This window comes from Danio aesculapii, chromosome 5 (genome assembly GCF_903798145.1).
Source record: "Danio aesculapii chromosome 5, fDanAes4.1, whole genome shotgun sequence".
NCBI lineage: Eukaryota > Metazoa > Chordata > Actinopteri > Cypriniformes > Danionidae > Danio > Danio aesculapii.
In genome coordinates, this window is record NC_079439.1 from 21,334,038 (window position 1) to 21,352,932 (window position 18,895).

Here is an 18,895-nt window from a genome sequence, read left to right on the forward strand (position 1 = left end):
TTAATAAACGATTATTTTATTGATTTATTTAACAAGTTTTGTAGCCCATGCGAAACATGTAGCCCACGTGAAATGTTTAGGAAACCCACGCGAACACGGGGAGAACATGCAACACACAGAAATGCCAACTGCGACCTTCTTGCTGTGAGGCAACAGTGCTAACCACTGAGCCACCGAGCCACTTTTTTACACTTTATTATAAATGAATAGATTGAATGATGGGCTCAAAAATCTGCAGATCCCCTATGGGCCTACTAATGACTCCCCAAAACTCACTTTGATCAAAGTTGTGCTCTTGGACCTTGCACTGCCTCCATGATTCTATTACATATCGGTTTTGATCAGATAAGCATGTAAAGTTATGTAAATTCTTGTTATAGAGACCCAGAAGACCAAGGGGCTTGTTTTGTTGGAGGATAGAAACGTGCACTTTTTTTCATATACGTTTCAAATGCAAAGCAGCCAATAAGCCGCAGAGAACGTCATCTGTTTTGTTGAGCACACATGATGGGCTTTGGCTCTTAAGCTTCGAGTTTATTTGCTTTTCATGTTTTTTGGCTTTGTTCTTACCCTCCTCGTACACTTTGATTGGCCTCCCACACGTCCCACACCAGTTACATCATAGCTTCGTGGATCCTGCCAAAGCCTACAAGAGGTTTGTTTGGGTAGGACCGCACCACAGTCACCGGTCAGAGGAGTTAGTCTGTGTTGAGGAGAGAATGAAATGTAAACACGTTTTGTGGATTCAAGATTTGCGATCTCATTGACCTGCATCAAAGGGGGAGGGGCTAATAAGATGATTGACAGTATGTCAGATACAGTGGGGCGAATAAGTATTGAACACATCATGTTTTTTTCCTGGGAATAATATTTCTAAAGGAGCTGTTGACATGGAATTGAACCAGATTTAGGTAAAACCCAAACAATACAAACAAAAGTAAAACAAAACCAAACAAATCTGATAAATGAGTTATGTGTAATAACAATAAAATGACACAAGGAGAAAGTACTGAACTACTGAAACATATTCAATACATCATTTAAAAGCCGTTTTTGATGACGGCAGTTTAAGCCTAATTCAAACTACAGGATTTTAAGCCTGATTTTAAGCGTCGCCGACAGATCAGGCTGTAATTGGGAAAAAATCTGGGGGTGGTCAGCGCACAGGAGTCTTTATGTGTGAACTACTGAACAACACATCAAAGAGGCTCGCTGAAGCGTCGCAGACACCTCGCAGACGAAAATCTAATTTCTAGCATTCTGAATAATCCAGAGCAGTCGGCCGACTCGACCCCAAGTGCGGTCAGGTATAGTGACAAGCTGTAGCCAATGAGAGCATATCAGCATGAGCTGAATGGCCATTGTGCTCAGGAGCTGAACAGAAACGTCTGTGATTGGCCAGAATGGGCATCGATGCACTCGCTTTATTCTGTGTTAACACAGACACGAGAGACACAAGATTCTGTACCTATTAGAATTACCATACTTTCATATAAGCCAACATATTGTCACATCATATTTCCATTCAAAGCTTCTATTGAGATATTAAAATTAAGCTTTTACATTCTGTCATCATATTTTATGACACCATTACCCTAAAAATATGATGTTTTTGGTAATACAGACTATAAATATGTGGTTAAGATACATTTTCAGCTTCAAACAGGAGCTATTTAGCGGCACAGAAAGTTGTTTACGTTAGCAGGAAGTTGCTAGGCAAAAAGGCACACATATTTAAAGTCACAGCGAAAAACAGCAGACATGCTTGCAGATATTTTGAGCATTATGATAATTAAAGTTAGAAATGCTCAGTTCTTTACTGTTTTGTAATTTTTAAAAAATAACAATGTTAGAAAGAAATGCACAGATATTTAGGAAACATCAGGGTGTTATAGATATGTTAGTTTTATTTCAAAGAGTCATTAAATTACAAAAATTAAAAACTCTCTGACTGCCTCTGTAGTTCTAGTGTTAAAGCCACATCTATCCACTTGAAACTTACAAGTGAGCAATTGATTCGCTGATGCATCAGCTGACTGACGATGTTTTTAAATGCTCCCCTGAAAGCTTGAAACGCAGTCAGTGATAAAATCAGCACACAAGCAGCCAATAGTGTTTAGCTTTTTTCTGACGGCTCCTGCCTCAACATTTCATTGGCTGTGGTTTAGTAGCTTGACTGAGCTGTTGGGTAACAAGTTGTTGTCAGATCATGTAGTGTGAGCCCCCGCTTGTGGATCATTTACGTATTGTCGCATAGTGTGAACACCACAGCGATTAAAAGGCCTAAAATCAAGTTATGTAGTGTGAACGGCAGTCAGGTGATTGTCTGGGCCATTCTACAGCTTGATTTTCTTTCTCGGAAAGTATACGGGAGTCTCCTTGGCTGTGTTTTGGATCATTGTCTTGCTGAAATGTTCACCCTGTTTTCATTTAATTCAATTCAGTTCAATTCACCTTTATTTCTATAGCGCCTTTACAATGTAGATTGTGTCAAAGCAGCTTAACTTAGAAGATTATAGTAAATTGAAACAGTGTCAGTCCAGTTTCATCTTCATCACCCTGATAATGTAGATGTTGGACTGAAGCAGTGAATATTAATTTACAATGACGCAGGGCAGAGGATTGCTAAAGAACTACTGAGAGATTTCAGCTGCTGTCTGGGCTTTCACTGCTTTCCTACACCTCACTTTCTTCATGTGTTCAATACATTTTCCTTGTGTCATTTCATTTTATTACACATAACTTCATTTTTAAACTAATACAAATTGTTTTTGCATATATGGATATCTTTTCCACATGAATTTATCAAAATTGCTTTTATTAATGCTTTTATTGTTTAGTTAAGTGGATAGTTCACTCAGAAATTAAAATGCTGTCATCATTTACTCACCCTTGTTTCAAACCGAGTTCCATCCTTCTGTTGAACACAAAAGAAGGTATTGTGACCATCCATAGTATTTATTTTTCCTACAATGGAGGTAAATGGTTTTCAGCATTCTTCAAACTATCTTTTTAGTTCAATGGAAAAAATAGGGAAGAGTAAATTTCGATTTTTGAGTGAACTATCCTTTTAAATAGGAATATCAGACATGAGTAAACACCTGAATGTATTTTTCATATCTCAAAGCTCATTTTCTCTGCAATAACTTTGGACACTTTGTACTCTGGAATCTCGTAAAATCAGCAGCACTATAAAAACGTTAATCAAAAGCATACTGTTGTCTTCCCACCCAACACTTCAAGACTGAGTCGTATCACTCATCTGGCGTTTGTCTTGGCTCGCTTGCTCTTATAAACCGTACTTCACTCCTGACTTTCATGCTCAACCAAGTGACATCACCTTGTTTACTTTTATGGCTGTTTTTCCTCAATAGATTTTGGATATGGGTTTTAAGACGCCACTGGTGTTTGTGTAAACAAAACAGGCGTCATGGTTGTGTTTGGATTGTAACGGTGGTTTCACTCAACAGGTGACTTGCCTCAGCATCTACAGGTGATGATCAACATTCTTCGCTCTGAGGATCGCATCAAACTGGTGAGAGAACACACACACACATATATACACACACACACGGTCAATGACTAACATTTTGGCAGTCAGACTGAATGGGTTTTATTGTCAAAGTGTTGCCTGAAGCTTGTTTTCTTTTGCTGTGATTATGAAGGCACGTTTGAATTAGGGCTGCACGATAGTGAATACAACTGACATTGCGATATTTTATTTTGTTGTGATATAGATTGCGATATTGAATATATAATTTCACCTGATGAAATTAATATGTCTCTTTGGAAAGAATTCATATTTTTCGATACATGGGGATGATTTTGTAAGTGATTTTGACAGTGCATCTACATCAAATATAATAAAGCAATCACAAACATTGAGAAACAAAATAGAGCAACAATACTGTAGAAATGAAATATACAGTGCTTTACGATTTCTGAAAGTCTAGCAATATTTAGATACACAAATGTAATAATCAAAGATAAAATAACACTATATAGTCTTTATCATATATACAGTTGAAATCTGAATTATTAGCCCCCCTGTATTAATAGCCTCCCTATTTATTTTTTTCCCCCAATTTCTGTTTAATGGAGAGATATTTTTCAACACATTTTTAAACATAATAGTTTTAATAACTCATCTCTAATAACTGATTTATTTTATCTTTGCCTTGATGACAGTAAATAATGTTTGACTCTATATTTTTCAAGACACTTCTATACAGCTTAAAGTGACATTTAAAGGCTTAACTAGGTTAATTAGGTTAACTAGGCAGGTTAGGGGAATTAGGCAAGTTATTGTATAGTGATGGTTTGTTCTGTAGACTTTCGAAAACAAATAAAGCTTAAAGGGGCTAATAATATTGACCTTAAAATGGGTTTTGAAAAATTAAAAACTGCTTTTATTCTAGCCGAAATAAAACAAATATGACTTTCTCCTGAAGAAAAATATTATCAGACATACTGTGAACATTTCCGTGCTCTGTTAAACATCATTTAGGAAATATTTAAAAGAGAAAAAGAATTCCAAGGGGGGCTGACTTCAACTGTATACATCGTTAGTTAGAAATGCAATTTCTTGTGCCTGAATATTATTAAACTAATTTAAATGATAAAAACACACATAAATAATAAATGTTTTGGTAACTTTAAGGTTAAACGTTACAAAAACACCACAAATCTTGTGTGTTTTCAAATGTGTTTTTCGAATTCTGCTCAATTATAATGCCGATTCAACATTGCAGACCCTGCGATGTGACTATTGTGGATGCGCACATTGCGAAATCGGAGCTGAAACGATATATTGTGCAGCCCTAGTTTAAATGTCTTCGGGTTTCATGGTGAAATATACCATGTGTATTAATACTATTGTCATTCATCTAAAATGTTGATTATTGTACATTTAACAGCTGCATTTGAACAACTGTTTTTGTCCTTTAAAATAAATATTCTTTCATCGTTATGAAACCTCCTGACATTCCAAAAGCAACTTTGCTTTGATGCAAATAAGCTGTACTGCCATTTTTAATATAAATAAATAAAAACAATTGGACTTAATTGTAAAAAAAGAGGCATAGAACATTTGCAATACAGAATTTTTAATGTGGATGACACTACGGCAACTATATTGTGCCAGACCACACACCAGCCAATTATAATGGGGATGGTTAGGAGGCCATGATGGACAGAGACCAGTGGGCAGTGGCCAGGATGCTGGAGTTAAACCCCTACTCTTTTTCGAAGGACATCCTGGTATATTTAACGACCAAAGAGAGTCAGGACCTCAGTTTAACGTCTCATCCAAAAGACGGTGCACACTGAGCAGTATAGAGTCCCCTTTACTATACTGGTGCATTAGGACCCACATAGACCGCAGTTTGAGCACTCCCTGCTGGTCTCACTACAACCACTTCCGGCAGCAATCAAGCTTTCCCATGTGGTCTCTCATCCAGGTATTGACCGGGAGCAGCTCTGCTTAGCTTCAGTGGGCTACCATGTGAGAGTTGCAGAGAGCTAGCTGCCGGCAAATTTTTGCTGTTCATTCACTAAAGAAGTTGATTTTTAGCTGAAATTACAGACCTTGACGAAATGGAGGTCAAGCAAATTGTAGAACAAAAACATTCATTGTTGTTACATATATAAAAGGATAAGCATAAGGCATATCTCTTACTATGAAAACCAACACAATCTCACGGCAATTTGTAACTTTTTGATTTAGTGGCTAATTCGTATGAATTCGTACGATCTCATTCGTACAATCTAGTACGATTTGCTTAACGATTATTGCTTATGATTATTATTGCATTAAGGGTTGGGGTTGGGTGCCACACCTCCTTTTTAAAATCTTACATTTTCGTACAAATTAGCCACTAAACTGACAAAGTGTAAAATACTTACCTTTACTTGTGAGATCAGGCTAATAAAAACAGGCTGTGCTCTTGCTGTAGCTTTAACCCAGGGCTCTAGACTCATTGTAATAAAATGTAAAACATTGTAATAAAATGAATGTAGCACTGTAATTTCAGAATTCTTAATTCCAAATTTAACATTAGAGTTTCCATTTTGTTGTTGAATAATAGTAATGATGCCAAATTTTATTTCATTTCTGTCGTTTAAAAATTCTCCCACAACTGATTATTTTCACTTTAGACTTCAACTTAGCAGACTGTGTTTTAAAAGTGGGTCTTTTGATTTGATTTTACATACATTATGCCCTGTTGCAGCACAAGTACATGTTAAATAAAAAAGAGAGAGAAGCGTGGTACAGTAGGTGACCGGTATCAATACTGTGGGGTATACAGTATACCAAAACACTCACTTCTGTTTCAAATGCTTTAAAAAAAAATAACAATACAAAGTGCATGGCTGCATGACCCGAACAATACACATTTGTCTCAAATTCACACGAGAACTGAACAGATTAGGTATTTTATGCAGAAAACAAAAATAATATCCATGGCCCCTGATGATACATTGAAGTCTTATTAAATGTCTTGTTAATCATTTATTCATTCATTCATTTTCTTTTCGGCTTAGTCCCTTTATTAGTCTGGGGTTGCCACAGTGGAATGAACTGCCAACTTATCCAGCATATGTTTTTACGCAGAGGATCCCCTTCCAGCCGCAACCGATCTCTGGGAAACATCCATACACACTCATAAACTATGGACAATTTAGCCTACCAAATTCACCTGTACCACAAGTCTTTGGACTGTAGAGAAAACCAAAGTTTTTCAGGGAGAACATGCAAACTCCACACAGAAATGCCAACTGACCCAGCCGATGCTCGAACCAGCAACCTTCTTGCTGTGAGGCGACAGCACTACCTACTGCGCCATTGCGTCGCCGTCTTAATAATCAGTATGTACGAAATTGTGCACATGCAATATTGTGCAAATGCTCAGGACCCTGGATTAACAGCACTTTTTTGGTTTTGCTTTAACACTTCAATGCATCATCATTTTTTTGGACTCCCAAAGTGCCAGTAGAAGCTGACTTCCATTTTATAAACTATCTACTAAATTAGCAGCAAATTTCCTTTTTAAGCTTGCGCTTGTTTCAGTATGCAGCTTTAGTGTGGATTTTTCAGTTCTTTTACATTAATATACATAAAAATAAATCTTTATTGTTGTCCCAGTAATCTTGTCAGATGGATTACAATGAGCTGCAGCAAAATACTTATCAAAATATTCCTTGTGTCACAAGTAGAAGTAAAGGATGAAATTGTAAGTGATGGAAACGCACATTAAGTTGCAGGTGTACTGTTAATGAGTTGAATGACGTCCTGTGTTGTTAATTGTCTTTATGTGCGTGCTGTTTTTGCATTAAACAAGAGTGTTGATTTATTGTAATCTGCAGGCGGTGCGTTTGGAGAGCGCGTGGTCAGACCGTGTGAGGTACATGGTGGTGGTTTACACAAATGGCCGTCAAGACACTGAAGAAAACATCTTATTGGGGATGGACTTCAGCAACAAAGACAGGTGAGTTTATTAATAAGTAGATTAGCAAGTGTCAATTTTAGATGCTTGTTTTCTATTTTAGGGATATTACAGGGAGAAAAAAAAACTCAGTGTTTGTTGTGTTTGTCTGACAGTAAGAACTGCTCTGTCGGGATGGTGCTGCCGCTGTGGAGTGACACCAAGATTCATTTAGACGGTGACGGGTGAGTGCTGCCCCCTCCTGCAGTGAAGAGGAAATGCTGATACTGCTGTTCTATAGCATTTGATCAATCCTGTGTAGATTATATACATTGTTGATTTGGTTTGTAAACTGAAAAATGAATGTTGATGATAATTAACAGTATTCGTGATGGTCATTGTTTTTTAGTGTGGTTGTTTTGTAGTGACGTATGCAGACGGCCTAAGTTAACCTGTGTCCTCATGTCTCCAGGGGTTTCAGTGTGACTACTGCCGGGCGCACGCACATCTTTAAGCCGGTGTCAGTCCAGGCCATGTGGTGAGGAAATAACATCCATTAATAATGCATTTAAATGATGTCAAACTTGACATTTTATTCTTAAACTAACTTAGTTTGATTTGTGTTCATGTTTAGCTTTGGGTTTTCTTTGTTAGTAAGTGTTTAGCAGCTCTTTTTATTGATTAATTTAATTCTCAAATGGCTTCAGAAAATAGTTTTCAGCCTTTCACATTATGATTAATAACAACTCTCTATCAGGTGACAGGTTAAATTGTTGTTGTTTTTCTGCTGGGAGCCATAGTCTAGTTGACGTGGTGAATTTGTGCACTTGTTTGTTACTGAGGTATGAAAATAGCTCCTCGGGGAGTTGAAGATGTGAGTCGACTGTTTTTCGGACGTTCACTGGTGCTTTGGGACTTTGACATCTTTAAATCTGTAAGAGCTCTGCACTGCCATCTGGTGATCCTTTAAAAAAGTACAGCGAAAATCAGATCACTGAAGGGGTTTTGCTGTGAGGCTTGTTTAAATTGACTCTTGCATGTACATTTGCCACATTACTGTTCAATTACCATATCAAGGTACTGTGGTATTTGCATTAAGCAATATACTGTAATACTGTGGTACTTTTTAATATCAATTGGTTAAATACTGAATTCGTTGCATTCTTATTATGTTTTCTGCCCTGCAGATCATTTGCTTTGTTTCTAAAACACTTAATTTGATACAGTTTTGCTTTTCTGAGAATACTAAACTTTATACAATATGAATTTTCAAGTTAGACTTGTCATACAAAGCCATCATGACGACAAACACCCTCATATGGAAGATAAAAGCAGTAATTTTACAACTATGGCAATAAAAGCTGATCAAAGTGATGTAAATACTGGGTTTTAAAAAAATAAGTGAAGGTTATAAAATAGACTTTAAAATATGCCAAGAGTTTTTACACTGTGGTCTGCTATTTAAGGGCCATCAATGTTAATTAAGGTTCCCATCTGATTGCCATGCTCATATTGACCTAAACTGGTCAAACTAATATAGAAAACGCTCTGCAATGCTTCAAGTGAACATGGTTTGAAACATCCTTAACGGGTTAGTTGTCCCAAAAATGAATTTTACCTCAATAAATGTTTAGTTTATTTCTTGAACACAAAAGAAGATACTTTTTCTGAGACCCATCATCTTCCATAGTACTAATTTGAACTTCAGCTGTGATAACTGAACTGAAGTAGTTTTCATTTACTAGAACTTCATCTGTGTTAAGCTGCTTTGACACAGTCTACGTTGTAAAAAGCAGTATAGAAATGAAGATGAATTGAATTGAAATTGATAGATGAATGAAAATTGAATAGTAAGACTTTATTAAATAAAAAGAAAAAAAATTCAAATATATTCTTTTGTGTTTAATAAAAGAAAAGAACACAGAGTAAATAATGACAGAATTTTCATTTTTGGGTGAACTATCCCTTTAATCAATTGAGATATATATATATATATATATATACACACACACACACACACACACACATATATATATATATATATATATATATATATATATATATATATATATACACACACATACACACACACACACATATATATACATACCATACATACATACATACATAAAAACAGACATATGCTCTTTGATTGTATTGTTAATTCAAGAGAGGAGAGAGAGATGGACACACACAAAGATTGTGGTCATTTAAAGTCATTACTGACATCGAGTACGTTTACATGGAAACCATTAATCGCATTTTAATATGATCAAGACAATACTCTGATTAAGAGTCTACCATGTAAACACTGATTTTTGATTAATTTAATCAAAGTTAAGGTCATAATTAAACTAAACAGAAATTGAATGAAGACATGTGGATATGCTGATTTTAGTGGCATTATTACAGTGCAGTACAGACATGTAAACACCTCAATCAAACTATTACTAGGATTTTCTAGTAATAGTTTTCCTAGTATTATTTCTAGGGTAGGATTTTCGTCGCATTTTGCAACACGATAGTCTATGCACACATGGCCGTTTGACACTATTCTCTGCACCTACCTGAGTCAGTAAAGGACCACAGACACACACATTGTGAATTGTAGAGGTTTATTTCCCCATATGGCTTGCGCTATCAAATCCCATTAAAACTACACTCGTCCAGCAGTTCATACTCGCATCCAAAATCTCGTTTATCATGAGGGCATGCATGAAATGTTCCTGAATGAAAGTGAAAGTGCCAAACTGCAGTTAAAGTTCACAAACTAAAATTGAAACACCCAAAATTACGTGAAACTCTGGAGGAAATGTGGATAGCTCTGAGACACAATGGCATTAATCAAATTATGTGTTATAACATGTAAAACAGAATCATGAAAGGAACATTCAAAAAACAAACACCTTAATGATATTATTGTCTTATACAGATTAATGCAAATAATTTGATTACTGATGTCCATGTAAACCTAGTCACTGATGGTGTAGGTCTCTCACTCTTGCTCACCTTTAACTTGCTCCTCCTGCAGGTCAGCATTGCAGATTTTACACAAGGCCAGTGAGGTGTCACGCCGGTACAATTATTTCCCTGGTGGGATGGCACTGACGTGGATGGGGTACTATGAGAGCTGCATCAGCTCTGAGCAGAGCTGCATCAATGAGTGGAACGCCATGCAGGACCTGGAAACACTGAGACCAGACTCACCTGTAGTCTTTGTCGACAAGTGAGTCAAAGCCCTGCAGATTTAAAGCACCTCCAGAATACAGGCTTAAATGTAGTGAGTGCTGATGATGATGATTTTGTTTTTTGGCCAACTGTGACCATAATTAGAGATAATTATAGCAGTCAAATAAACATATTAACACAAAAAGATTATTGATTACTGTGTGTTAATCATGTTATGTCTGACTCCTCTGTTTTAAATATAGGGGTACCTCAGGGATGTGTATTATGCCCTATTTTACTTTGTATATACAGTGTATCCGGAAAGTAATCATAGCGCTTCACTTTCTCCACATTTTTTATGTTACAGCCTTATTCCAGAATGTATTCAATTCATTTATTTCCTCAGAATTCCACACACAATACCCCATAATGACAATGTGAAATTTTTTTTTGAAATTGTTGCAAATTTATTAAAAACTAAAAAACCTGAAAGGTCACATGTACATAGGTATTCACAGCCTTTGCCGTGAAGCTCTAAATTGAGCTCAGGTACATTCTGTTTCCACTGATCATTCTTAAGATGTTTCAGCAGCTTAATTGGAGTTCACCTGTGGTAAATTCAGTTGATTGGACATGATTTGAAAAGGCAGACACCTGTCTATATAATGAATTGTCAATAGACCTCTGAGACAGGATTGTCTTGAGGCACAAGATTCGGGAAGGTTACAGAAAAATTTCTGCTGCTCTGAAAGTTCCAATGAGCACAGTGGCCTCCATCATCTGTAAATAGAAGATGTTTGGAACCACAAGGACTCTTGCTAGAGCTGGACAGCCATCTAAGCTGAGTGATCGGGAGAGAAAGGCCTTAGTCAAGGAGGTGATCAATAACCCAATGGTCACTCTGTCTGAGCTCTAGCATTTTTCTGTGGAGAGAGGAAAACCTTAGAGAAGAACAACCATCTGTGCTGCAATCCACCAATCTGGCCTGTATGGTAGAGTACCCAGACCGAAGCCACTCCCCACCTGGAATTTGCCAAAAGACATCTGAAGGACTCTCAGACCATAAGAAACAAAACTCTCCTGTCTGATGAGACTAAAGTTGAACTCTTTGGAGTGAATGCCAGGCGTTAGAGAAAACCAGGCTAATACAATCCCTACAGTAAAGCGTGGTGGTTGCAGCATCATGTTGTGGGGATGTTTTTCAGCAGCAGGAACTGGAAGACTAGTCAAGATAGAGGGAAAGATGAATGCAGCAATGTACAGAGACATCCTAAATGAAAACCTGCTTCACAGTGCTCTTGACCTCAGACTGCGGCAACGGTTCATCTTCCAGCAGGACAATGACCTAAAGCACACTGCCAAAATATAAATGGAGTGGCTTCGCAACAACTCAAGGTGAATTTCTTTGAGTGGCCCAGCCAGAGCCCAGATCGAAATCCTATTGAACATCTCTGGAGAGATCTTAAATTGGCTGTACACCGTCACTTCCCATCCAACCAGATAGAGCTTGAGAGGTACTGCCTAGAAGAATAGACAAAAATTCCCAAAGACAGATGTGCCAAGCTTGTGGCATCATTTTCAAAAAGACTTGAGACTGTAATTGCTGCCAAAGGTGCATCAACAAAGTATTGAGCAAAGTCTGTTTTTTATTTGTTTTTAATAAATTTGAAACAATTTCCAAAAATCTTTTTTCACATTGTCATTGTGTGTAGAATATTGAGGAAATAAATGAATTTAGAATTTTAAAAATCTACATTGTAAAAGCGTTATATAAACAAACATGAATTGAATTGAATTGAACTGTATCTGTTCCTCAGGCCAACAGAGAGGGAGAGAACAGAATGTCTAATCAAAGCCAAACTCAGGAGTATCATGATGTGCCAGGACCTTGAAAATGTCACGTCCAAAGAGGTCAGCAAGAAATGCAGAGTGTGCATATAAAACATGCAGTTATATACTGTTAAATAATATATGCCACACCTGACCCTCCTACCTCAAAATTCAATTACAATTGGAAAATAATTTGAGACACTTTCTATCTGGATTCAGCAATTTGGCTGAACTCATATGTGATTAAATTATCCGAGATCTTGATCTTAATAACGTGTAAACAAGAACAGAACTTTTGATGAAACTGAAGCTCAGTAATGATGTGTATTTTTCCTAGATTCGAAATGAGTTGGAGCAGCAGATGAACTGTAACCTGAAAGAGTACAAAGAGTTCATAGACAATGAGATGCTGCTTATTCTAGGCCAGATGGATAAAGCCACTCTCATCTTTGACCACCTTTATCTGGTTAGTGTTGCTTTTCTCAGTCTTTTTCTTGATTTTATTGTATATTTATGAGCAAAACACTTGTCAATATCCATTATATATATTTTTAAATAATGACAAGTCACTTTAATTAGTAATAACCTTACTAAGTAAAAGTATGCAACTTTAAAAGGGAGTTGTTCAGACATGCTTGTTTAATAAGAAAATATGGTATTTGTCATATATTTATGCACTGCATGCTAACTTCCCCATAAAAGCAGTGATTTGCATTGTTCATCTTCCAGGGTTCTGAATGGAATGCTTCCAATCTAGAGGAACTTCAGGAAAGTGGGTGAGTTTACCTTCAACCTCCCATCCAGTTCTTCTCAAGATACTGTTTATTTAAATGGGTTTATGTTAGGTAAATGTGAAAGTTTCAACTGAATGTGTATCATATTGCCATTTAAAGGGCAACATTTTCTCCTGTTTCAGCTAAAATTCAGAGTAGAATCATCAAAGCGGTTTCTTTTACTCTAAGAATCAGGGTATTTTTAGTACCTGGTGTTAGGAAAAAAGAAGAAACGTGCATGTATATGGATTTCCATTGTTCTCCAGATGTAATATATGTACTCTCTTTATGTAAATGTGTTGCTGTTTTAGGGTGGGCTACATCTTAAACGTCACGAGGGAAATAGATAACTTTTTCCCTGGAACATTCTGCTACCACAATGTCCGAGTGTATGACGATGAGGCCACAGACTTACTGGCTCACTGGAATGATACCTACAACTTCATTGTCAAAGCAAAGTGGGGAACTATTTTGCGTTTCTGTCTTTAAAAACTACGCAACATGATTTTTCTCTTTCCATATGAACTTTAACACCATCTTTGTACTCTGCAGAAAGAATCAGTCCAAATGTTTGGTTCACTGTAAGATGGGCGTAAGCCGCTCTGCTTCCACTGTAATCGCATATGCCATGAAAGAGTACGGCTGGACTCTGGAGAAAGCATATAACTTTGTCAAACAGAAGCGCAGTATTGCCCGTCCCAATGCTAGCTTTATGAGACAGCTGGCGGAGTATGAAGGCATACTGGATGCCAGGTACAATAAATTTCCTTTTTTCGTATTCTAGCATTTGTCTTTTAGATAAAGAAAAAAATGTGTATATACATTTGGTACATGCAATGTGATCATGTGAAAGATCTGAGTGTGTTTGCATGCACAAAATAACCAGAAAACTATCAAAAGTCTGATTCTTTCACAAACTGGTTTTTGTAAAAATCAGTAAAGCAGCTATACAGAAAAGCACATTTACATGAGGTTTAAGGTTTGCCAGATTTCTCACTAGCAGTGACTACACAGCCAAAACATCAGTGTCAGTAACTCAAAATGTTGTTGGAAATCTGTCAGAAGCTGTGCTTTTGTATCAGGGTGTCAGGGTTTTTAAAAAGTATTAAAAGTTATGAGATGTTTATGAGAAAATGAAGGCCCTTAAAAGGTATTAAAAAGTCTTAATCATGATTTTACGAGGTCTTAAATTTTGTTCAAGCGTTGTCCAAAGTCTTTGACTCCAAAAAAGCATAAATATATTTATTTTCCTCCTAATATTAACAACAGCAGGCTCGATCCACGCGATTGGTTCGGGCCGAGGCGCCTCCAGCCAAACTCCTCCGTCCAAGTGATGTCACGTAATTTGCAATGTGGGAAGGTGATGTGACACTCTCTAAATGTAGCGAAACCATAGATTGAAACAGACGGCAGAACAGGAAAATATAAGTTTGCGTACTCCTGGTTAGAGAAAGACGAGTTTAAACCGTGGCTGAAGCCTGTTACTGAAAACACCACGTAATTTATTCTTTTAAGCTTTCTTGCTTTCGAGCTTATCTGAGTTCTGTTGCATGGTTGTGCTCCAATGATTTATTTAACTACAACTGTTTATTAACAACTGTTTATTAAGTTAAAGGTTAGAACTTGAAGTGGCGATGAGATCTTAAAATATTCTGAGAAGGTCTTTAAAAAGTCTTAAAAAGGTATTAAAATTGCCTTTAGGATTCCTGCATATACCCTGTGTATGTTTTTACGTATTTAGAGTAATTGCAAATGCAGAACATTTTTTTTTGTTTTTGAAGATTCTTCATCAAGTGTTTGAGTCAAAGACATGATTTTATGCTTTATTAAGCATCAGGGTTTACAAAACATTACCCCTGCCCATGTCTAGAAGTGCCTACTCAAGCTGGGTGCATGTCCGTAGTAAGGACAGGTGGGAGCAGGTAGTCTTGATGGAATTCAAAGATAATGATTGGAAGCTATGACGTATTCTACACTTACTTCCATGTGTGATGTGTACCTCGCATGCACAATAAGACATGTGCACATGAATAAACTGCTAGAACGACAATAAAGACATTTACATGCAACACAAAATTGGGGTTTGAAGCAAAAAACATTCTGTTCAGGTCAGATTTTGTTTGTGTCTATTTTGACCTTTAACCAATAAAAGAAATCCGGCATTAACCTTTAACCAATAAGAGAAATGTATGTGTCATTACATGTATCAGCTAATTAAGCATAATTAACTGGCTTATCAATGTGCATGTAAACATACTCAAAGTCATTTAGGTCCAATTATGTTTTGGACCATATCAATAGAGGGATATAAAGATATATATATACGTAAAAGGATACTTATGCAGGGGACAGAATTGTATTTTTTGGGTCAACTGTACCTTCCGTACTTAGTAAAATACTTTTCTGTTTTTTTTTTTTTTTTTTTTTTTTAGTAAACAGCGTCATAACCGTCTGTGGCGCCCTGATACAGATTGCGATCACCCCGAATGCCAGCAAGCTGCTGGTCCTTGCTATCTGAATGCAGAGACTGGGGATCACATCACTCCTGACTCCACAAGCCCCAGGGTCACCGTCTGTTGTGAGCCTACAGCCCACTCCTCTCCAATTAGTCTAGATCTGGACCTCGGCCATCCACAAAATTACCACTACTACTTCCGCCGCCTGTCAGACTCGGCTCTTGAGAGCGAACCTTCCACCCCTGTCCACGCACAGCCTTTGGTGGATGTAGATCGTGTCTATATTGAGGTTGCCGATGTGGAGCAAGATGCACTTCTTGAGGATGAAACCTTCGAGGGACATGAGGGCCCTCCTGTTTCCCACTCAGGAGAGAGTACTGGTGCTCAGACATGTTCTCGAGGACCGGAGCCACTGGAAGAACTACGTCTGAGGTTGGAATTCAGCACAGTGGAAGAAGAAGATGAAGAAGAGGCTCAAAAAGAGCAAGCTGAGATGGAGGCATTAGCAGAGGAAGCAAAGAGAGGAGATGGGAAGAATAGTGAGGAGCTGTCGAATGAAAAGGGGATCGATCTGACAAGCGTGAACCATTTGTGCAATGAGAACAACAACAATAATCACCTTAAAATGCAACAAATCCTCACTGTGAGTATCTTACTTGGCCACACAAAGTATTTGCACCTTGAACCATTTCCAGACGTTGTTATTTTCATTACATCGTATTTTTTTTGTGTTTTCTTTTTCAGGAAAGTGCCCATGTAAAGCCAAGGCTTGCTTCTGATTCGTCGCTTGCTTCCAAGCCCACCCAAAGTGCTCTTTCGGAGGCTAACAGACGAGGCCTTGCCCCTTTACCCCTCAACAGTGCGCCCTGTATCTCCTGTATTCAGATGCCATCCTGTGCCAACTTGTCCATGACAGCCAAGTGTGGCAAAACTGCCTCAGAACCGTGCCTTCATGCCAATGCAATGTCCTTAGGGAATAACGATCAGCCAGAAAGCAAATCTCTTGACCAGGAAACTGAAACCCAGACAACTCTGCCTGAGGCCAAAGCAGAAGGAGATTTCAGGCAGGAAGAGACTGATCTGCAGGGTTCCTCTGCTTTTCCCAGGAATGAGAGAGAGTTGCAAAGTTTAGAGAAGGCAGAGGCGTGTTGTTCTCCTCAACAACAAGAGGCTCTGATTCAGCTCCAACGCTCCGGCTTAGTTCGACGCCGAAAAGAACGCTTGGAAAAACTCTCCGGTCTCTTCCAGGAGCGTGCACGCACAAACGAACAACGAGAAGCTGGTTCTAGTAAAACAGAGGATGCAATGAACAGTTCCAGTGATCCAGCAGACCCCTTTCACAGGTCCTTTGGAACAAGGACTGATTTTGGTACTGAAGCGGCAGTTCCACTGACCAATGAGGCTTTGTTGGCAGTCCTCGGATCAGGAGGATTGACTCCAGTCTCATCTCCACACGGCTCCACACTCACCCGCAGCTCCAGCAGTGACAGTCTACGCAGTGTTCGAGGCAAGCCAGGCCTTGTGCGTCAGCGCACACAAGAAATTGAAGCACGAATGCGATTAGCGGGACTGACTGTACCTTCTCGGCTCAAGCGCTCTAATTCTCTTGCCAAACTAGGCAGTCTCACCTTTTCATCTGAGGACTTGTGCTCAGCCTGCTCCTCTGACGCAGGAACCCTTCTCATGCTCTCATTGTCCCCAGAACCCGAGCACTCGCTCAGCCCAGAATGGGCAAAACCAGACAACACGGAGGTCTTCAGCCAAGGTGAAGCAGGATCTGAAGAGTCCAAGAGCTGACAGCAGGAGATTTTAACGCAACACCACTTTTATTTTCAGCTTCATCTGGAGTTCTGCAACACGTTACTGAGATATTTATATTTATAGATACTTTTTAATCATTTCAGCCACTTGGGGAACATTGGTGTTGTGGTGAACAGATCTTGCAAGTTGGATAAAGAGTGTCTTCTGTTTTTGTGCGTTCAATGAATAGGTTTCCAAAATCTGCAAAATTTCACTGCATGAAACCCAAATGGATGTGTATTGCACTGACTGACGAACAGTTCATGAGGTTTTCACTGCTCTTCCTCACTGCTGTTCTCAAGCACTTGCCATCCCAGAGACCATTACTTGAACGCATCGAAATAGACCATTGTGTAATGTTTCCATCAGCCCACCCATTTATCGCAGCATAAATCGTTTAGTTGTGGCCTGCTATGAGTCACAGATTCCTTGGGACATGGTCTACACATTTTAAAATCATTCACCCTCCTGCGCTCTTACTTCCTGGCTGGAAGGCTAAAGGAAATGGACTCTTAGCCGTGATTAGGAGTTCTTTGTGTGAGTACAAGTTCTTTGTGTGCTGATGGACTCTTATCATTCATAGAGCACTGATGATTCACTCACAGGTTTCAAACAGATACCTCATATCAGTTCATTACTGTTTGTAGGCCAGGCAGAAATCAAAACAGGAAGACTAGCAGCACTTTGGTGTGTGGAGGCTCATTGGGAAAGCTGGTGCCGGACCACCAAGAGGAGATTTGTTTGGAATTCTTCCATCTTTCTAGTACTTAGTGACGGGGATGAAAGACAATCATTTTGAAGAATAAAGAAGAGCGAAGGCAACTTCAAGCTGCTCCGTTTCCAATGAAATGCTCATAAATGCAGTTGCTGTTCTTACGAATGTAACTGTCCATGTTGCTGTCCAAATAGTGGGAAATGCTTGGGTCATTGTTACTGTTACAGTCTCTAATAGCACATATTTGTGCTTTTAAGGGATTTCATATCAACAGGAGCTCTAACATTGTAGTTTTTCTCTAGCAAAAGAGCTGTTCTGTTTCCAAATGCGATACAAATCAGTCATTCACCAAGGTAAAACGCGACTGTTATTTTTAAGACTTATTACACTTGATTCTGAGGCAGTGGCTTGTTTGGGTCAAACTGAGCTGATGCTGATTGTAGTTTGCTGATGATTTTTATCACATTATTGCATTTGCATTACGCTTTTCATAAAGAAATTAAAGCAAGACGGAATGGCCTTTCAATTAAATCTACATAGAAGTAGAACTAAAGATGATCGCTGTGAAAGAAGATCGGACGACACTTACGAGGCAAAGTTGTGGCATGGTTTCCACTGTGAGTGTGTGTATCTGCATGAGTGAATCTCACAAAGACATGTCTAGGTCACATTTTCCCCAAAACCAAGTGAAAGTTTTTTTTAAATATAATAAATAATATTTTGTATTTA

The 18,895-nt window shown here is 38.3% G+C and overlaps 1 protein-coding gene across 1 annotated transcript in view; it reads left to right on the forward strand.

The window, feature by feature from the left end:
- The window catches only part of ssh1a (slingshot protein phosphatase 1a), a 111,267-nt gene extending 92,372 nt beyond the window's left edge, over nucleotides 1-18,895 (forward strand). The window contains exons 4-15 of the mRNA XM_056457539.1: nucleotides 3,471-3,535; nucleotides 7,366-7,487; nucleotides 7,601-7,669; nucleotides 7,897-7,962; nucleotides 10,456-10,650; nucleotides 12,410-12,503; nucleotides 12,760-12,888; nucleotides 13,152-13,198; nucleotides 13,507-13,653; nucleotides 13,748-13,948; nucleotides 15,628-16,294; nucleotides 16,396-18,895. Coding sequence (XP_056313514.1) covers nucleotides 3,471-3,535; nucleotides 7,366-7,487; nucleotides 7,601-7,669; nucleotides 7,897-7,962; nucleotides 10,456-10,650; nucleotides 12,410-12,503; nucleotides 12,760-12,888; nucleotides 13,152-13,198; nucleotides 13,507-13,653; nucleotides 13,748-13,948; nucleotides 15,628-16,294; nucleotides 16,396-17,448 — 2,855 coding nt within the window. The 3' untranslated portion in view covers nucleotides 17,449-18,895. The remainder of the gene's footprint in view (nucleotides 1-3,470; nucleotides 3,536-7,365; nucleotides 7,488-7,600; nucleotides 7,670-7,896; nucleotides 7,963-10,455; nucleotides 10,651-12,409; nucleotides 12,504-12,759; nucleotides 12,889-13,151; nucleotides 13,199-13,506; nucleotides 13,654-13,747; nucleotides 13,949-15,627; nucleotides 16,295-16,395) is intronic.